The following is a 21139-nucleotide window of genomic DNA, read 5'->3' on the forward strand; positions in this document are numbered from 1 at the left end:
TGTTATCAAAGTTATCACAATTCTTATTTTTAATTATTATTATTAATACCTCTGTTGGTCTCTGTTAAACACTATGAAGACCAGGTCACTGGTGTTGCATCCACAGTTTATTCACTGAAAATGCCTGTGAATTGGGGAAGGTAGTTCTGGGGTGTGTTCCATTTTGTAAATTCTAGTTGATAAAGGTTGTCATCTACTGAAGTCTTGCAGTCAAAATGTGAAGTCAGTCATATAGTCCTCTGTTTAGGGCACAGAGTACTGCAGGAATCGGTGTGGTACAGATCCCGTTAGGACTTGGGAAGAGGTCTGAAAATGTCTCCAAAAATTTAAACTGAAACCTTAGAAAGAAAAAGAAAAACAGAAACTCTACCAATTTAATAACATCCTCAAAACATACTTTTGGCTTTTCTTCTTTTGTTTGTTTGTAAACCAAAATTGAAGTTGTTTTCAAAAAGCTCGTGGTAAGTCAGGGCTGCTGTCAAAGCCGGCGCCTGCGGGCTGGGTGACCACCAGGCTGGCGATGTCTCCGGCCCCTCCCTTCCTCCTCTCATGAACAAGGAGGGCCTCCTCTTGTTCAGCTGGGAGATACAGGGGCTGGGCTCAGCGATACCCAGGAGGCCCTTCAGCTCTGAGATTCTGAGTTTGAATGAACCAGAACAAACACGCGGCCTCATCTGGCCCAGACCCAACTGCTATCTCTCTGTCAGTCCTGGTTATCAGTCCTAGTTGAATTTCCTGTAAAAGGACCTTACTCAGTCCTGGGCTGAGTGCTGGCTCAAGGACGCGTGGCTGGAACGTCTTCAGAGCACACCACAGCCAAACTCTGAATTCATGTCGTAGACGGATGATGGTCCGGGCTGCCTCTTGGAGTCGGGCAGCCCCAAGGTAACGAACGTCTGTCTAAACACATTGTAGACTCTGAAGCTGAAAGAAATATTTGGCCATCTTGTAGTTATGTATTTTAGAAAGGGATTTAGAAATTTTACTTTGTGCCTCCTTTCTATGTGACAGGTTTACTGAGGAGAGTACGCATTGATTTCCCGCTGTCTCCGGTCACACCCCTGTTTAGGGGTGGACATAGTTATGTGAGACATGACATCACCCAAGCTGACACAGTATGAACGGGGCTTAACATGACCGGGTTACGTTGGAGGCGACAGGGCAGACATTGTGTCCAAGACACGCGTGCCGGAATCAGGACGTCTGGGTTCACATCTCTGTTAAGTCAGGCACTTGGCGTAACGTTGGGCATGTTGCAAGTACCCAGTAGTGGAGACTGTTTGTATTCGAGATGGTAGGAATCCACAGGCCTGTTAGTCATCTTCCTGTCCCAATAAAGACCCCCGAACTCTGCGTTAGAAACCTCTTTTTAAAAGTTACCTCATCCCCCTTAATTTCCTTTATGCAAAGTATTTATTAACTCAGCTGAACCAAATGCTGACGGTTTGCGGTGGGTATTAAAGTAAAAGTTGCAGAGGCCTTGCTTATTTCCTGTTCTCTGCAAGGTATTTCCGGCAGAGGTGGCCCAGTCATTTCCGCACGTGGCCCCCCGGGAGCAGCATGACGGGCTTGGAGAGATATTCACATGGACGGCTGCGTCCCGCGGGCATAAACATCCAGTGTGCTGAGTCTGAGGAGTCTGCGACTCTGAGCGGCAGTGCCAGACTTCTGTTTGTGCTCACACCCTTCAGAGACCTGAATAAGCCTTCCTTCCCTGACACGCCTACGCGTGGAGTTTTGTTTTTTGTCAGTGGATCGTCTGCTCTGAGTTTTCCTTCTGTTACACTTCCACCGTAGGTGCAGTGAAGAAATTTTTGACCCGGAAAAAAAAAAAAGTTTTGAGTAAACTTAATCTTTTGCTTTGCTTCAGATGAGTTTACCTGCCCCAGAACAAAGGTGACAGGATGGAAGGGAGTTGAGAGAGTCACACAATTTTGGAAAGAGACCCGGGTGGTAGGGGAGTTTGCATCCAGGCCATGGCTCTAGAATTGGACAATCAATGTCAGATTTAAAGAGGATGCACATCTTGGCTACACAAAACAAGAGAAGCTAAATTTTAACTTCTCAAGTCAGATTGCCAAAAAGCAGGACAACATGTTAAAGTAAATAAAATTGACTGTTTCTTCCTCTTCTGAATGTAAAAAGAATGTCTTTCTGATGTTTCAGAGGGAACCATGAGAGCATAGCTTTGTAGCTTAAAAAGAAAAAAAACTGAGGCTAGTGCAGTGATGAGATAAAATGCACTTTAAATGTGATGCATTCTTGGGGGGAGGGTATAGCTCAAGTGGTAGAGCGCATGCTTAGCATGCATGAGGTCCTGGGTTCAGTCCCCAGTACCTCGTCTAAAAATAAATAAATCTAATTACCTCCCCACATATAAAATAATTAAATAATGCAATAATAAAAAAAATAAAAAAACATTTAAAAAAAAGTGATGCATTCTTGAAACATCTAGGAGAACATAGCACGATGATGGTGAGCCTGTATAGATAATTCTCCAGTTTTATTTTTTCTAAACAGATACAGAACAGTATAGTTGGTGATTTTTTTTCCCTTGAGGATTACATTTTTTTTTATTGAAGTATAGTCAGTTTACACTGCTGTGTCAATTTCTGGTGTACAGCATAATGTTTCAGTCATATGATACATATGTAAATTCCTTTTTGTATTCTTTTTCATTATGGATTAGTATAAGATATTGAATATAGTTCCCTGTCATATACTGTAGAAACTTGTTATTTATCTATTTTTATATATAGTAATATCTGCAAATCTCAGACTCCCAATTTATCCCTTCCCCCACTGGTAGCCATAAGAGAAAGAAAAATACCACATGATATCGCTTATGTGTGGAATCTGAAGAAAAGACACAAATGGACTCATTTACAGAACAGAAACGGACCCACAGACATAGAAAGCAAATTTTATTTGTTTTTTAAAGTGGCTTTGGAATCAGAGTTGAGAGTTAGGGTACCAACTGTACCATTTTCAAATGGTGGCGACTTGGGCTAATTGTTCAGTCTTTGCACTTGTATCGTTTTAAAATGTGGGGAACAATTCTTACCTCAAAAGTTTTTGAGAATATTGAAGTGCTTCAGAGAAAGCCTACCACCTAGTAGGTGTTTATGAAATGTTAAATGTATTCAATGAGAGAGAAAGTAATTTAAATCTCAAATTTCAGTGCTGAAATGCAGAAGTAGACACACAAAACAATTGTGTGATTCTAGGTGACTTGGGAGTTTTGATAAGAGGCTCTATTTATTGCATCCCTGTAGCCCATTGTTTGGTGAGCTTTTCCACAGACACTTTCAATTAACTAAACACTAAATCTGAGGAATGTTCCAGGCCACCAAGAAATTAGTGACCTCTCAAAATGGTGGTTGAGTGGAGTAATAAGGGGTCTGCATCCATTTTTATTATTATTTACTGGATGTGATCATACTACAAATGCAGTAGCTACCATTTATTTCTGGTTATTATGTGCTAAGGATTATGCCAAACACTGCATACATACTGCCTCATTTACTTGTTGGAGTAACTTGAGATGTACGTATTATCGTCCTCATTTGAATGAGAAAACGAGATACAGTATTTTTACTGTATCTAAGCCTCCCTCATCGAGAAGACTCAAAAGCCAGGATAGTGTCTTCTCAAGCAGCTTCTGTGCTTTGGAACCGCCTGATCTGGAAGGTAGGTTAGCTCTTTGAAATGCTAATACAGCATAGGGCGTGTTAAGGGGATGGTTGGTCTTTAGAGTCTTTGAAGCATTTTATGCCTTATTAGGGCTCTTTGGACGCTCCACTTGACTGCATGATGTCCAGTGCCCCATTTTTCTGAAATAATCTTTCTGGTGTTTTGATCTATACTTTGGTCCAGCCAAGACAAAGACAGAATGCTGTGGAATGACTGACTAGATCGGGGTTTCTCAGCCTTGAGCACACAAAAGAACCACCCGGGGAGCTTTAAACTTCAAGCTGAAGCCCAGTCCCCATGCCCAGATATCCTCCCTCCCCTAGTTTTATTGAGAAGTGATTGACACGTAATATTGTATTAGTTTAAGATGTCCAACATAATGGTTTGCTAGATGTGTATATTGCAAAAGATTGCCACAATAAGTTTAGTTACCATCCGTCACCCTCACAGAGTCACAATTTATTTTTCTTATGAGGACGATTTTTAAGATGTACTCTGTTAGCAGCTTTCAAATATATAATGCAGCACTGTTAACTACGGTCACCATGCTGGACACTACATCCCCAGAACTTACTTATCTTATAGCTAGAAGAAGTTTGTATATTTTGACCACCTTCCCCCATTACCCGAGCCGCCCCTAGCAACCACCAGTCTGTTCTGTTTCTATGATTTTTTTTTTATTATTATTCCACATATAAATGGGATCATGAAGTCTTGTCTTTGTCTGGCTTAGTCCATGGAACACAGCGCCGTCAGGGTTCATCCGTGTTGTTGCAAACAGCAGGACTTTCTTCTTCCTTCTGGCTGAATAGTACTCTCCTAGGCACTCTGATGTGAACTGAACAATGGCCTAGGTCTTCCTGGGACTCCTGTAGGCCCAACTCTGGGGTGCCTCTGATCAGTCCCCAAGGAACATAGGAGCCACACTCCTGACTCCCATTGTGCTTGGTTGTCTGGCTCTGCAGCCGGGGGCTGCTGCCACACCCTGCTCCTGTCCCCCTCACCCCGAGTGGTGGTGCTGGTGGAGGGGGAGGGTTGGGGGAAATGATTGGCAGCGTTTGCATCAGTCCAGTTTGTGTGATCTTTGCTCAGAGGGGTATCAGCTATCCAGGGCCGGTACTTAGGATATAATTTTTCCACAGCTAGTTTAAGCTTTGGGTGTCCTCACTCTGTATATTGTTCGGTTTCCTATTCCAGTATCGTTCCAGAGGCCTGTACTATATTTGTAAAGATCAAACGTAAGTAAGTCTACGAGCCATTCCCAGTGTGGGTCACACACACGTGCTAGTTTCTTTCCATGGAATTAAATTTTCCCATCTTTTCTTTTTTTCATCACTGTCATCCTCTTCTCAGCCTGACTACTCTCCTGTGCCCACCGCTCCACAACCTTCTGTAATGTGAACAATGACAGATGGCAATAAATCCAGCTGTGGATGATAGTCTAGACGGCAGAGGATTTTTTAAGGCAGAGAAGTCGTTTGCTGTTTGCTGGAGTGCCCTCTTGGAACCCAGAGTCTGTGGAAATATGGGAAGAGCAGGTTACCAGCTGGAGCACTAAAGTAAATTTTCACTAGCAAATATTTGTCTGCAGTAATTTAAACCATTTTTAAATTCTGTTTCCACATGAGGGGGCAGTATGGTACTATAAAGGAAATGCTCTGTTGAAGTTGTTTATTTTTATTATGGTATATGGTAGTTTCTACATGAGGACTTTTAGGCTGTGATTCTAATTCTGACCAGTTGGTTAGTTATTAATTTTTTTTGAGTGGGAAGGTAATTGGGTTTATTCATTTATTTATGTTTAGAGGAGGTGCTGGGGATTGAACCTAGGACCTTGTGCATGCTAAGCATGCACTCTACCACTGAGCTGTACCCCCCCTGTTGGCTACTTATTAAATGTGCTACATGTATGTAAGCAATACCCTCAGTTATATACACAGGTCACGTGCTTGTTTTTATTCAAATACATAAAGGATAATCTCCTTGAAACAGTGGGACTTTCACACGGTGCCTTTTATTGTGAGTTTTACATTTCAGTTTTGTTTAATGCTAGCTGGCGCTCTTTCTGCATCCACTGTTAGAACGCCAGCCCTCCGGAGATAGTGTCTGTTACGGTGTTGTCCATATATTTTCTGTTAACGACTTTATTGAAGGCTGAAAGGACTCCAGTGTTGTTGGGGAGGGGAGGTTTCTGAACTCAGGTCTTGGCAGCCATGGAAACTCTAAGTCACCTCTGTATGACATCCTTCCCTGTGTGGCACAGTTGGCTTTTCTCAAAAGGAAAAAAAAAATTGCTAAGCAAGGAGGCAGCACATTTTAATTCACATTGTCATTGCTGATAGAGGAATGACACTATAGATGAGCAAGGTGTTGACATTCTAGGTGTCATAAATGAAGGGGAGATGCTCAAGAGAAGTTGGCGGCCATTAAACAAATGGATAAAATCCACAAAGTGTTTTAAGAGAAACGTATGTGGAAATTTGAAAGGTAATTTCATAAGCACAGGCTATTTTTAAACGTGTAAAAAATGTTTGCAGTCGTATGTTTCTGTTTACGTAGTCTGAAAAAAAATTGAGAATAGCGTTTTGTCATAAATATAACCCTGTGTGACATTTAGTGGGATATTTGTTTTCAGCGTTTTATCCTTGTTACTTCCTTTATGGATGAAGAGCCGTGATATTGCCTCCATCTGGTGAAGATGATGACGCCTGTTTGGTTTGGGTGTGGGTTTATTTTGAAGGATAATGATTTGATGTTGCCTTTACTTAATTTTAATGAGAAATTTTATTTTGGAATCTCCTGTTAAAAAAAAAAAAAGACTCATGACTTACACCCCAAATGTGAAGGAACGGGTTTTTGGCTCCAGTCCCTTTTGGGTGAACTCCAAATCAAATGTTGTCTGATACTGGTGTATTGTTGAATTACCCAGGTTTCTGCTCATGGAAAACAATTAATGTCCTTTGTGTTTTAATGGCAGATTTTTCGGACCTTGCCTGATGCCACATTCCCTGAGCCAGTCTCCCTGTCAGTGTCACCCCCAAATGCTCCACCAAGGCAATCGAAGAGACAGGGCCAGAGGACTAAGCGACCTGTGGCCGTGTATAATCTTTGTCTTGAGCTGGAAGAGGGTAAGATGTTAATTACATTCTTCTTCTTGATGGTGCGTTGGGAGTGCGGCATAGCCTGCATCCCCAGGGCAGGCCACGGTCTTCCATCCTTTGTGTTTTCATTTCTTTTCCCCTTAAGATTGTAATTTTGGAGATTAACAGGGAGGGTAAAGCTTTCTTGTCAGGGGAAGAAGGCAAGTTTCAGTTTTGTGTTTGTCTTTGTTATGCATGGTGCTTTTTTTTTTATTTTGAAAAGACAGCTTAAATTTCTTTTTTGGGAGACTTGTGTGACCTCCTATGAGGTTACATAACCCTGAGACAAACTGGAAGAGAAACTAAAATTAAAGCAAATCTTTGAGAGAGGAGCAGGTCGAGTCTGATGTGAAATGCATTGGGATCAAAGGCACAGGGCCCCGTGGCACTGAGGTCTGTGGCTCCTGCACCATACTTGCCCCGTTCCTCCGACTTGCTCTTCAGGCAGGCATCTCACCGTATGGCGGGGTGGCAGGTCGACCACCTTCGGGGGCGAGGAAGAGTGAACTGGGCTGCGGTGGGACTCTGATAAATGGAAGTCCTCACTCCCTGTCCATGCTGCCCTTTTCCAACTCATGGTCATGTGGCCACCTTCTCTCAGTATTGCCAAATGGCCTCGTTTTTTACAGAGTGCCTAGAAATTGGAATTGTAAGCTCTGATTCCTACAAAACAAGACTGAGTGCCTTGTCGAGACCACCAGCTGCCGATGTATAATCATGTGGTTATTGATGTGGAGGGTACCATCTAAGCTGACGAGGTTTTATTGGTTTGGAGGTATGAGATGATTGTCAAAAGGAGGAAGGAAATGAGGATAGAAATAAATTCAGTGCCTTCATCACAGGCAGCTATATAATCAAAGGTCCACAAAGCTAATACCCAGAGATTCATGCAAGCAAGGGACAGCTGTCTTTAACTAATTCTCAGGTCTGTGCAGGAGGGTGCAAATGCCTCTGGTAATGACACTGAGGGCTAAGATGTTCTGATATTCTTTTTTTTTCTTGTGCATACATATATTTATTGAAGTATAGTCAGTTTACAATATTGTGTCAATTTTTGGTGTACAGCATAATGCTTCATCAGACATGAACATACATATATTCATTTTCATATTGCTTTTCACCATAGTCACTGCAAGATACTGAGTATAGTTCCCTTTGCCCGGTATTCTTTTAAATTGTTCAAGACATGCATGCATATGATACAAACACAAGTTTTACAGTCAGGTCCTTATTTTCCAGAGGCAGGGCATGATTTATTAAAGTCAACCTGTAATTTTAAAGCTTCTTTTTAGACGTTAGTTTCAGGTTCTGAGCTCAGCTAACTTTTTATTCTCTTTTTTCTCACTTTCATTCTTTCTCAGCAGAGTTGCTAATAAGGAGTAAAACTGACTGGTTTGAATTGCACCTTTTCTTATATCTCACTTGTCTTCCGGTGGGAGTGTTAAATAATAGTGAATAAGGCAAATGTTGGAAAGTAGGAGGGGGAAAAAAATCAAGGAGACATGAGATGATACCTACATGGGCCCACCGGTTCTTGAGCAACACTGAGTTGACTCTTATTTCATAAAGGAAATGACCAAAGAGGGACCTTTTATTTTAGAGTCACACCGACTTTGGGGGTGTTTTTAGGAATCAAGTCGTAATATCCAGTCCTGTGTACGTACTGTACTAAACTTTTGATCATTGGGTTGCTGAGTGATTATTAATGGGTAGGAAACTGCTGAAGTATTTAGCACATTTTTTTTTTCTTTCCAGAAACAGTTCACCCTTTACTAATGTTAGGCCCCACGTCACGTGGGAATGCTCAAAATGGTATACAGTTACAGCTTTCCTAATTTTTACACTATGTAATAATTCTTAAAAATATTTAATTAGAAAAGGAGAAAGAAGATTGTCAAATATCTAACTCCTTTAGTTGGATGTTCACTATTTATATGATGTTTTAGTCTACATTTTGCATTTTATAACTTTACATTAATCCTTCTTGACTGCAGCCTTTGTTTTGTTTTTTTTTTTTGAAAGTTGTCAGAATCAGAAAAGCCCATGATTTGATCAGGGAGTGATAACTATTTTATCGCAGAGGTCAGAAGATAAAGCAATTAAAATCTGTTATTTATCCCTTCTCCATCCCCATTATTTGTAGCTAAGCTTTAGTGAAACTCAAGTTGTGTGAAAAAGAATTATTTTGGAGAGAACAAAGCGGGGTCTGGGTTTTGCATATTCTGAAAAAGGAAATAAATGAAGAAAGGAGGGGAAAATGCTTTTGAAAGGAAGCAAACAAGGAAGGAATACTAAAAAACTATGTTATTGATTATCTCTTAACATACTGAACATTCTACCCACCCCCCACAAAAAAAATCTCTTCTTGTCACCAGGACTTAAATGTTTTTCAGAAGCCTGAGTCATTTAATTGTCAACTCTTTTTGAAATTTTCAAAATCTTTTTATGTGTTTTTTCTTATTGATGGCAGTTGAGTCATTTTCCATGCTTACCTAGTTTTGGTTAAGGTATGAATTATTTTTCCAAATTCTTTGGTTTATTATGAGTCTGATAAAAAATTTAAATGCAAATATGTTTCCCCACCCCCCATCCCATTTACACCGTAGTCCAAATTAAATTTGACTTCATAAAATCCAGGACAAATTGTTTTTGTTTCAAAGTTAGGTAGACTATTTTCCAAGATCAAAGAACTAGATTGGATGATTGGAGATTTTCTTCAGCTCTATGATTTAGTCATGGATCTGATTGAACGAAGTAGTTTGTGGTATCTTTCTTCTGCGAGTAGAGTATGAAACTGTGATTTACTAACTCTGGAAGACACTGAGAATTGGTTTCGGTTCAACACTAGGCAGATCAGAAAGTCTTTATTAGAAGTCTGCAAGGCCATTTGCATGAGCCAAAAGGATGGACCTAGAAGCAGAGAATCCTAGCTGGCATGAAATAGGAGAGAAATCAGATATGGTTTTTGTCATTTTTTTTTTTTTCAACCTCGCGCCCCCCAGTTTAATTAAAAACACTTAGTATCTTTCCTTTAACAAAGGCTTTAATTAACCTTGGCACGTTTAGCCATACTGCATACACAATGCTCATCTTTTTTCCTTGTAATATGTGATTTAATGGTATTAAACTTAGTATTTGCAGAATAAAATTCTGGTTACTGCTTAAGGATCTCTGTTGATGATTAATAGGAACTGAAATGGATGTGGTATCTAGCTAGGTTTCTTCAAATAGAGCAGCTGTTAAATCTTTACCAAAATTCTTTTACTGTTTTGTAGAGGACTTATTGATCATTTTCATATAGCATTTCATAATCTCATGAACCTCAAAGCTGCGTAGATTTGGCTAAATCAGTTGTTGTGGAATAGGAAAATATGAGGTAGGCTGCTAAGTGCCAAAAAGATAATGAAAAACCAAAGACTTCTTTCTGTTTTATTCTGTGTTTTTATTTCCTTAGAAATAGTACAGTAACTCTAAGAAAGTTCAGTGTGTGTTGTGTGTCTGTTTTCTCCTGCCTGCTCCAAATTTATCTCCTTGCTACCTCTTTTTTGTTATGTAAATTTCAGGTGTACAGCATTGTAATTCGACATCTCTATACACTACAAAGTGATCACCATGCCAAGTCTGGTTACCATCCATCACCACACAGTGACCCCCTTCATCCATTTCGCCTATCTTTGTATCCCCTTCCCCTCTGTTTGTTTTTGCTTCATTTTGTTTGTTTTGTCTTTTCAGATTTCACATATGAGTGAAATCATCTTCTTTATCCATTCACCCATCAATGGACAATTAGGTTGTTTCCATATCTTGGCTATTGTAAATAATGTTGCAGTGAAAATTGGGGTGCATGGATCTTTTTGAATTAGTGTTTTTGTGTTCTTCAGATAAATACTCAGAAGTGGAATAGCTGGGTCATATGGTAGTTCTAGTCTTAATTTTTTGAGGAACCTCCGTACTGCTTTCCAGAGTGGCTGCACCAAGTTACATTCCCACCAGCAGTGTACTAGGGTTCCCTGGCCTCCACATCCTCTGCAGCATTTATTATTTTTTGTCTTTGGTTATAGCTACTCTAACAGGTATGAGGTGATAACTTATTGGGGTTTTGATTTGCGTTTTCCTAATAATTAATGATGTTGCTTTCATGTATCTGTAGGCCATCTCTGTCTTCTTTGGAAAATGTCTCTTCACATCCTGTTCCCATTTTTAAATTGGGTTTCTGTTGTTGAGTTGTATGAGTTCTTCACATATTTTGATTTTTTTTGTATTTTGTTCTATTTATGCCTCATTGGATATGTGACTTGCTAATATCGTCTCCCACTCAATAGGTTGCCTTTTCATTTTGCTAATGGTTTCCTTTGCTGTGCAGCTCTTTTCGTCTGATGTAGTCTCATTTGTTTATTTTTGCTTTTGTTTCCCTTGCCTTTGGAGTCAGCTCCACAAAAACATAGCTCAGATTGATGTCAGTGAGGTTACCAGCTATGTTTTATTCTAGGAATTTTATGGTTTCAGCTCTCACATTCAAGTGTTTAATCCATTTTGAGTTAATTTTTGTGTGTGGTGTAAGATAGTGATCTAGTTTCATACGTTTGCATATGGCTGTCCAGTTTTTCCAATACCATTTATTGAAAAAACTGTCATTTCTCTATGGTATCTTTTTTACTCCTTTGTCATAATTTAATTGTCCATAGATGTAGGGTTTATTCCTGGACTCTCCATTCTGTTCCATTGATCTGTGTGTCTGCTTTTGTTCCAGTACCATATTGTTTTGATTACAATAGCTTTGTAGTATAGTTGGAAGTCAGGGAGTGTAATAATATCAGCTTTGTTCTTCTTTCTCAAGATTGTTTTGACTATTTGGAGTCTTTTGTAGTTCCATACAATTTTAGAATTATTTGTTTTGGTTCTGTGAAATATGCCATTGGCATTTTGATAGGGATTTTATTGAATCTGTAGATTGCTCTGGGTAGCATGGACATTTTAGCAATATTAATTTTTCTAATCCATGAGCATGGAATTTCTTTACATTTGTGTCCTCAATTTCTTTCCATTGTCTAATAATAGTTTTCAGATCTTTTACCTCCTTGGTTACTTTTATTTCCATGTATTTCATTATTTTTGAAGCAATTGTAAATGAGATTGTTAATTTCTGTTGCTGGTAGTTTGTTGTTAGTGTGTGTAAATGCCACAGATTTCCGTATATTGATTTTGTATCTTGTGTCTTTAATGAATTCATTTATTCTAACGGTTTTTGGTGGAGGTTTTAGAGGTTTCTGTGTATAGTATCATGTCATCTGTAGATAGTGACAGTTTTACTTCTTTCTTCTGACTTGGATGTCTTTTATTTCTTTTTCCTACCTGATTACTGTGGCTAGGACTTCCAGTACTGTGTTGAATAAAAGTGGTGAAATGGGCATCCTTGTCTTGTACCTGATCTTACAGGAAAAGCTTACAGCTTTTCACCATTGGAGTATGATGTTAGCTGTGGGTTAGTCATATATGGCCACAGTTATGTAAAGGTACATGCCTTCTGTATCCACTTTGTTGAGAATTTTTATCATAAATGGATGTTGAATTTTGTAAAATACTTTTCTGGTGTCTATTGAGATGATCATATGATTTTTATCCTTCATTTTGTTAATGTGATATATCATGTTGATTGATCTATGGATGTTGAACCAATTTTGCATTCCTGGAATAAATCCTACTTGATTGTGGTGTAGGATTCTTTGAATATATTTAGTGTATTGTTGGATTCAGTTTGTTAATACTTTCTGAGGATTTTTCCATCTATGTTCATCAAGAATACTGGCCTGTAGTTTTCTTGTTTTGTGGTGTCCTTGTCTGCTTTGGCATCAGGGTAATGCTGGCTTCATAAAATGTGTTTGGAAGATTTATCTTCAATTTTTTGGAAGAGTTTGAAAAGGATAGGTATTACATCTTCTTGGAGCATTTTGTAGAATTTGCCAGTGAAGCCATCAGCCTGGGTTTTTGTTGGGAGATTTTTGATGACTGTTTCAGTCTCCTTACTGGTAGTTGATCTTTTCAGATTTACTATTTCTTCATGATTCAGTCTTGGAAGATTGTATGTTTCTAGGAATTTATCCATTTCTTCTAGGTTATCCAATGTGTTAGCATAGAATTGTTTGCAGTAGTCTCTTAGGAGTCTTTGTATTTCTTGGGTATCAGTTGTTACTTCCCGTTTCATCTCTGATTTTATTTAGTTCAGTCTTCTGTTTTTCTTGGTAATATAGCTAAAGGTTTGTCAGTTTTGTTTATCTTTTCAGATCTAATGTGTTATTTAAATTCAATGTTTTCGTATTGATTTTCTGTCTGGATTATCTATACATTGTAAATAGGGTGTTAAAGTCCTCCATTATTATTGCCTTTAATTTCTTTATGTTCATTAATATTTGCTCTATATATCTTGTTAATCCTCTTTTAAGTGCATATACATTTCTACATATTTTATCTTCTTGATGGATTGACCCCTTTATCGTTATGTAATGCCCTTTTTTGTCTTTTATTACAGTCTTTGTTTTAAAGTCTGTTTTGTCTGGTATGAGTATAGCTTCTCCAGCTTTCTTTCATTTCCATGTGCATGGAATGGCCTTTTACATCCCTTCACTTTCAGTCTGTGTGTGCTCTTTCTTCTGAAGTGAGTCTCTTGTGAGGCTCTCTTGGGCAGCATAGGTAGGATTTTTATTTTTAAATGTATTCAGCCACCCTGTGTTTTAATTGGCAAATTTGGTCCATTTATATTTAAAGTAATTATTGATAAGTATACACTTATTTCCAGTATGTTAGTTATTCTCTGGCTGTTTTTGTAGTTCTTCTCTGTTCCTTTCTCTTCCTTTGTGTCTTCGTAGTTTTCTTTAGTGTTATGTTTAGATTCCTTCGTCATTTTCTTTTGTGTGTTTACTGTAAGACTTTTTTTCTTGTGGTTACAGTGAGGCTTACATATAACATCTTATGTAAATAGTACCCTGTTTTAAGTTGGTAGCAACTTAAAGCTTTGGAATGTGTTCAAATTTCTTTTTACTCCTCTCATCACATTTTATGCTTTTGGTGATATATTTGACATCTTTAGACTTCGTGCATCTCTTAACTAGTTATTTTAATTTTAGTTAATTTTATTATTTTTGTCTTTTAACCATCATTGTTAGAGGTTGATCCATTACCTTTCTTATATATTTATCTTTTCCAGTGGCATTTTTACTTTTGTGTTTTCTTATTATTAATTAGTGTCATTTTTTTCAGCTGAAAGAAATCACTGTAGCATTTCTTGTAGGGCTGGTTTAGTGGTGATGAACTCCTTTAGCTTTAGCTTATCTGGGAAACTCTTAATCTCTCCTTCAATTCTGAATGGTAACTTTGTGGGTAGAGAATTCTTGGTTGGAAGTTTTTCTGCTGAAAAATTAGCTGATAGCCTTATGGGATTTTTCTTGTATGCAACAAGTTGTTTTTCTTTTGCTGTTTTTAGGATTCTCTCTTTATTCTTTTTTTTCCCCATGGTTTGCTACTATTTTATTCCATGCAGATATTTGTGTGTTATCACTGTTTATACAGAAAAATCTTTACAGCAAACATGTGGTTTTTACCTTTAGAGTAAGGTTCAAACTCATAGAATTCCAAATAGTTTTGTTAAAAGACCTAGATGCTGTCTGGGCTGGCATGGTAAAATTGAGACTTCTCACTCATCAATACTATAAGTTAGTTCCATGTGCTAACCTAAGATGGTTGCCAAGAAATATTATCCAGTGAAAAAATTGGCTGTGGGGTCACATATATGATCTGATTCCATTTATATTCAGTCTATAACAGCTAAAACAGGTTTCTTCTGTACAGCACAGGAAACTATATTCAATATTTTGTAATAACCTTTAATGAAAAAGTATGAAAATGAACTATATGTGTATATATATATGACTGGGACATTGTACTGTATACCAGAAATCAATACATTATAACTAAGTATACTTCAATAAAATCAAAAAAAAAAAAAAAAAAAAGAAAAGGAAAGGAAAAGAAGAGGCTTCCACTCAGGGAATGAGAGAGGACTACATTGGTTTCTATTCTTCACTGATACACACGTGTAATCTCTTTATTCTTAACTTTTACCATTTTAATTATAATGTGTTTTGGTGTGTGTCTCTTTGGTTTCATCTTGTTTGGAATTTTTTGGGCTTCCAACCTGGATGTCTGCTTCCTTCCCAGATTAGGGACATTTTCAGCCACTATTTCTTCAAATAAGTTTTCTGGCCCTTTATCTCCTTCTTTTCCTCCTGGGACCCCTATTATGAATATTATTCTGCTTGATGTTACCCAGAGGTCCCTTAAGATATCTTCACTTTTTTTTTTTTTTTGCTGCTCTGCCTGTGTGAATTCTATTGTTTTGTCTTCCAGCTTGCCGATTGTTCTTTTGCCTCATATAGTCTGCTGTTGAACCCCTTCAGTATATTTTTCAGTTCAGTTATAACTTCTGTTGGGTACTTTCTTACATATGCCATCTTTCTGTTAAAGTTCTCATGATGTTCATCGACTCTTCTCCCAAGTTCACTGAGTATCTTTAGGACCATTATCTTGAACTCCCTATCAGGTAGATTGCTTATCTTCGTTTCTTTTAGTTCTTTTTCTGAGGTTCTAGTCTTGTTCTTTCGACTGGAACGTGTTCCTCTGTCTCCTCGTTTTGTGCCTTATTCTGTGTTTGTTTGTATGCATTCGGTAAATCAGCTGTCTTTCTCATCATGGAAGAAGCGGAGATGCCCTGTAGGGCTGAAAAGTGCACTCATGCCTGGCCACCAGAGCCAGGCACTCAGGGAGTGTCCCTATGTGGGCTGCATGTGCTCTCTTTCTGTGGTGGGAACGTGGCTGTGGCTGCAGTGTCTGGTAGATGGGGCTGGCCCCGGACCCTTTTTATATAAAGAGGGACTGTTGTGTTTATTGTAATGTTCCCATATACAAGGAAAGTACATGAGGCTATATGAGGTATATTCTTTGCCATTTTTTTGTACATTTAATTTTTTATTGAAGTATAGTCAGTTTACAGTATTGTCAATTTCTGGTGTACAGCACAATGCTTCAGTCATAGATGAACATACATATATTTGTTTTCATATTCTTTTTCACTCCAAGTTACTACAAGATATTGAATATAGTTCCCTGTTCTTTGCTATTTTTTTCATTCAAGGCAGGAAAAAAAATTTTAAAGAAAGTTTGGGGAGTGAGAAGATTATCATCTGAGTTTTGACTAAGCTCTCTCTTCCTTGATGCTAGCTCTAATTTTAAACCAAAGTAGACAGTCACAGGACTAGTTTTTATTTGTATCTTCTTGGGTAATTAGGTATTCTGTGCCGATCTTCTTCTGTACATGATTTGGCAGTTTGTTTATTTAGACAACAAAAAAATATGACTTATAACGAGTTGAAAACAAAATCATCTTGCAAGCCAATTGGCAGGATTTAATATTATTTTAGAGTAGTTCTTACTTGGTTATCGTTAGGTTGGCACTTTCCCACTTGGATCCCGGATGTGCTAACTGCAGCACATTTGTTGAACATGTATTATTGTGGTCCTACAGTGCGGTAGATATCACGACGAAGATGCAGAGCCTTGTAAACAAAAAAGCAAAAATACGACTGTTGACAGGAAGATGGTTTAATGGTGAAGCCTGACCATTTTCCTTCTATCTTAAAGGAGAAACCCTATCCTGATAGGCACCAGTCTCTAGCATCAGAGTAGGACAGATCTGTCTGTAGGAACCAAGCAGACCCTGGTAAAAGGCTGGTTGAGTAATCTAAGCTTTGGTTGATGTAGGCTTGAATCAGCACTAGGATTTGAAAATAAAATGGATATCTGGTAGAGATGTCAAAGCAAGTTGTTGGGACTTCTTTACTGACCCAGTGTGGAGGATGAAGGCAGGTGATCAAAACAGAGGTCGTCAGGCGCACTTTAGGCTCATCGGTAAATCTGCCCTTGTTTTATGTCTTAGTTGTGCCCTGGGGGGTTTTTAAAAACAAATATTTAGACCATCTTTCCACCAAATAGAAGAAAATGTCTTGTTTTATTAGTATCTTCAATGCATATTGTTGCATATAACTGTTCTATAAAATAGGTTTCATATAAATAGTGTATATGGAAAGTCAGTGGACAGAGAAATATTAAATAATGACTAAAAATGTTATGTCTTCTTAGAGAAAAAATAGTCTCCTAGTTGTGAACAGTGTAGAGTTCAGAGACATATATCCACGTTCATTCATAGGCGTATGTAAAGTATAGGAGGAGGCCACCGCACTGAAAGATGTTTGTGTCATCAGCAGTCAGGGGCCAGTAGCTGACCGTCCTGGCGGCCGGCTGTGTTCTTGCTCATCTCTGTTCCCTAGAGAGTTACTTTAGAAATCACCTTCCTGAAAACATGCTTTTGTAAGTGAGTTGTAACTACTCCATCCTCTCTTAAATTGTATCAGGACACGTATTTGTGAGAAGAAATGTGTGTAAAACCATTGTGGACGTGGATTCTTAGTGACCTCCTCCAGCTCTTGACCTTCCCTTATATGTATATCTGTCTGATCAGCTTGCACAGAATTATAATCCACACATGTATCTGGCCACAAGCAGATCTTTGTCTTATGCTTGGCAGTCTTCTCTGGATTCTTACCAATTTTTTTGCATGACACCCCATGGGTGGGCTCTGGATGATAACTTCCCGAGTGTCGAGGTCTCCTGCCCCTTCTTCAGAGTAAAGTCATGATTCCTTGGCGTGGAATTGCTGTGTTGTGAAGTTAAATCTAAGACCAGGCTTGGATCAGGAATGGTGCATGTAGACAGATTATTTCTGAACTCGCTTTTACAATGATGAGATCAATGGGTTGGAAAAGGCTGCCAGAAATGGCGGGGCTGTGATGCAGTTGTGGTGTGCCCATAAATCATGCACGTTGCCTCCCCTGCTCTGGCGTTGCCCCAGGCGCCTCCCCGAAACTCAGCCCCTCTAATGTCAGTGACAAAGCACACGGCAACTTCTTAGATGAACTTCCTCTATAATCTCAACTGTGCTTCTGTGTGGGATGAACATTTCCCCCTTTCTCTGGAGGGGAAAAAAAAAGCTTAGTTAATGTCTTAAAAAAATTACATAGCTGCTTCTGTGGTGAAAATAAGTTCATGGCAGGTAACTAGAATTTATAGACGAGAGAAAAATTCTTTAAAGCTCATCTCCCTGTGGTGTGGGTTTTTCCTTCACTTCTAATAGGTCCTATTTTAATTTCTGGTTCTGAATTCAAGCAGCTGTCAACTTTCTTTGTAGCCCTTCTTTGAAACTCTTGCCGCGTAGGAGGTAGCCGGACTGTCTAAGAAACATTTTTTCAAACCAACCAAAGTATTGTTTATCCTGAATGAAGTAGAATTTTTAAGGCTGTCAAGAGTGACTGATGGGAAACGTTTTCTTTGGTAGCCAGGAAGATGAACAGAAATCTTGAAAGGGAAGGTATTATCTCAGTGCAGCCAATTCCAAACAACTTCTGTTACTCAGAAAACTCTTGTGGACCATGGTAAAAATTACCAGGAGATTAAAGTGTTGTCTACCATTAATATAAGCAAACTGTGGCCAGTTTATTTTATTTACTGAATCCTTACCAGCTGTTGAGGAAAAAGGAAATGATGTGAGATTGAGTCAACTGTGTGTTACAAGTTGTCACTCATTGCCTTTTATTTTATTTTATTTTGATGGAGGTACTGGAGATTGAACCCAGGACCTTGTGCAGGCTAAGCATGTGCTCTACCACTGAGCTACACCCTCCTCTCACCCACCTCGTTGCCTTTTATGAACTCTGGGTTGCAGCTCTGCAGCCCGGCTCCTTCTGAATGCTCATTCAACTTCCCATGGCATCCCTGCGTGTCTTCTGAGCAGTATTTAGAGGGATCCAATGTCATCCTTGGATGGAAAAAGAAATCTTCAAGCTTATTACAGTGAATTATTCGGCTGACATTTTGCATGGACTAATATTTGTTCTCTCAACTCAGCAACGTGATATTTTTTAGCTTGAAATGTGATTATAATCATGGTCTTATTTTTCCCTTTGGATCAGAACAGAAATAGTGATTCCTTAAGGCTCTGTTTATTATCTTAGTTACTTTTAAAGGTGGATCCTTTTTTAAAAAACTTGTAATAGTGAATATGAGAACAGGATGCAAAATTTGGAGGGTCATAAAAGTATACAGTTACATATACCATACCATGTGCCAGCTACTGGTTTTAGCAGTATCTGTCAAACTTAGCTAATCCTTCTAACAGTCCTATAGGTAACAGTAATACCCATATTTTATAGTTCAGGAAACTGGGCTCAGAGAAGGTCAGTAGCTTACCTGTATCTCCCAGCTTGTCAGTGCCACAGCCGGGATTGCCCAGTCTGGTCCCAGAGTCTTGGCTTCCCACTCTGCTCAAGTGCGAACACAAGTGCTCAGCAGATGGTCGTCTTCCCTGGAGTTTTCCACGGCCAGTCTTCAGAGATACCATGTGCCTTTCAAGCAATATATTGATTCATTCTTTATAAATGTTAAGAATGATTCTTCGTTTTTCCATTAAAGACCGTGGCTAGTTTTATTGTAAAGGAATCAGGGTTACGATTTTAATGAAGGAAAAGAAAGAGCCAGAGATGAGTATGGTTTAAACCCAGGACATCTGGGTTTGTTTGGTTATGTTAACTGTAGGCAACACTCTTAGGGTAATTTTTATCATGATCCACTGCGACAAAAATGGGCCCTCCTGGAGAAAGGGGAATGCTCATTTTTATGAGCAAAGGGGAGGGGAAACAATCATTTTATTTTAGTGTTATATTTATTTTATGATTTGTGCAACCATTGATCTAAATGAACAAATATCTGGCTTTAAAGTTAGCTGCAACGCAGATATCTCAGGGACCTGATGCCTTGATAAGTTGTTAGAAATGCGTGAACTGAATACAGTCAGGAATTTGATGCTGCCTGAATATACTCAATTTTTGCTGTTATTTTTCTTTTGTCTGTTCATTCTTAAAAAAATTAAAAAAAAAAAAAGGCAGTATGTTCCTTAGCTTGAAACACCAAAAGATGTAAAATGATACAAAGTGAAAAATTGCCATTCAGTCCTATCCACTCATTCCCTGCTCCCTATGGTGCTTGCAGCTCTGTAACCATGAGCCATGTAAGAGGTGGCACCCTTAGTTCCAAAGTTATCTAGTAGTGGCAATTTCAATTTTTTTTTTTCATCTAGTGCTTCCAACATAGTAAAGCAAAAGGAGTTTCTTGTCATTTCAACCTGTAGTTTCTTAAGTTCTTTCCAAGCTGAAATTCCGAATGGATTGCGAACCACTGAATTAGTTGGGTCGGACCATATGAAACCTGCTGTTTGTGTATGTCCAAAATGATTGAATGGCAGCAGTTTCACGTTCAACCTGAAGTTTCTTATTTTTTCTTTTGGAGTTCTTCATGTATATATAAGCATATATGAATATAGATTTGTATTTACCCACCATATACCCAAAAGCTAGTTGTGTAACTTACTTAAAAAGAAAAACTTTAGGTATATCTTGTGTTGCTTTTTATGCCAATACAAAGAGAATACCCTCTCCCTTTTTCACTGCTGTGTAGTATTCTGAGTTCTGTTGTGTGGGCGTACTCCTAAGAGGCCTTGTATTCTACAGCCAAATGCAAGCAGACGATGCAGGTCCCTTACTAACCACACACAGGCTTCCAGCCTTTCAATGGTAATAAAAATGTTTCCACAGATATAATACCCATGATATGCTTTTGAATGAATAAAGCAAGTTACAAAACAGGATTTCAGAATAACCTCACTTCTAAAGGAAAAGCTGTATAAATACATGTGTAAGTGTAGAAATAAGTCTGGAAGAATATTAACCAGTTATGACAGTGTTTATCCTTAAGAGGTGAGAGTTTGGTGATTTTCTTCTTTGTACATATCTGTAGTTCTTTTTCCTGTAGTGTATTACTTGTTACATACACACATAAATACACATATACATACATACATCATAGACTCATATATATGTGTTTCAGTTACAAAAGTTTCAGCCTAATACTGATGCAATCTGTGCTTGCTATTTGGTGTGTTGGGTGTAAGATTTTGAAGTAGAATGAAGCAGAGCCCTAGAAAAAAGCATATGGCATCCCGCTAGCATGAGCTGAGGAAAACTTCCTAGGCACCATGTTGAGAATGGTGCTTAGAGTTTTCCTGTTAGGTTTCCTGTATCTTTCACCTTCTACCTGGACTGCTCTTGGTCACATTGTCCTAGCATTTTGGGGATCACTGTCACTGGAAA

General features: G+C 38.5%; 1 protein-coding gene across 18 annotated transcripts in view; it reads left to right on the forward strand.

The window, feature by feature from the left end:
* Positions 1-21139, forward strand: part of ARHGAP10 (Rho GTPase activating protein 10) — a 301268-nt gene that overhangs the window by 228276 nt on the left and 51853 nt on the right. For all 18 annotated transcript variants that reach the window (XM_032464674.1, XM_032464692.1, XM_032464726.1 and 15 more), the window contains one exon: positions 6671-6821. In XM_032464674.1, coding sequence (XP_032320565.1) covers positions 6671-6821 — 151 coding nt within the window. The remainder of the gene's footprint in view (positions 1-6670; positions 6822-21139) is intronic.

The sequence above is a fragment of the Camelus ferus genome, chromosome 2, assembly GCF_009834535.1.
Source record: "Camelus ferus isolate YT-003-E chromosome 2, BCGSAC_Cfer_1.0, whole genome shotgun sequence".
NCBI classification, from domain to species: domain Eukaryota; kingdom Metazoa; phylum Chordata; class Mammalia; order Artiodactyla; family Camelidae; genus Camelus; species Camelus ferus.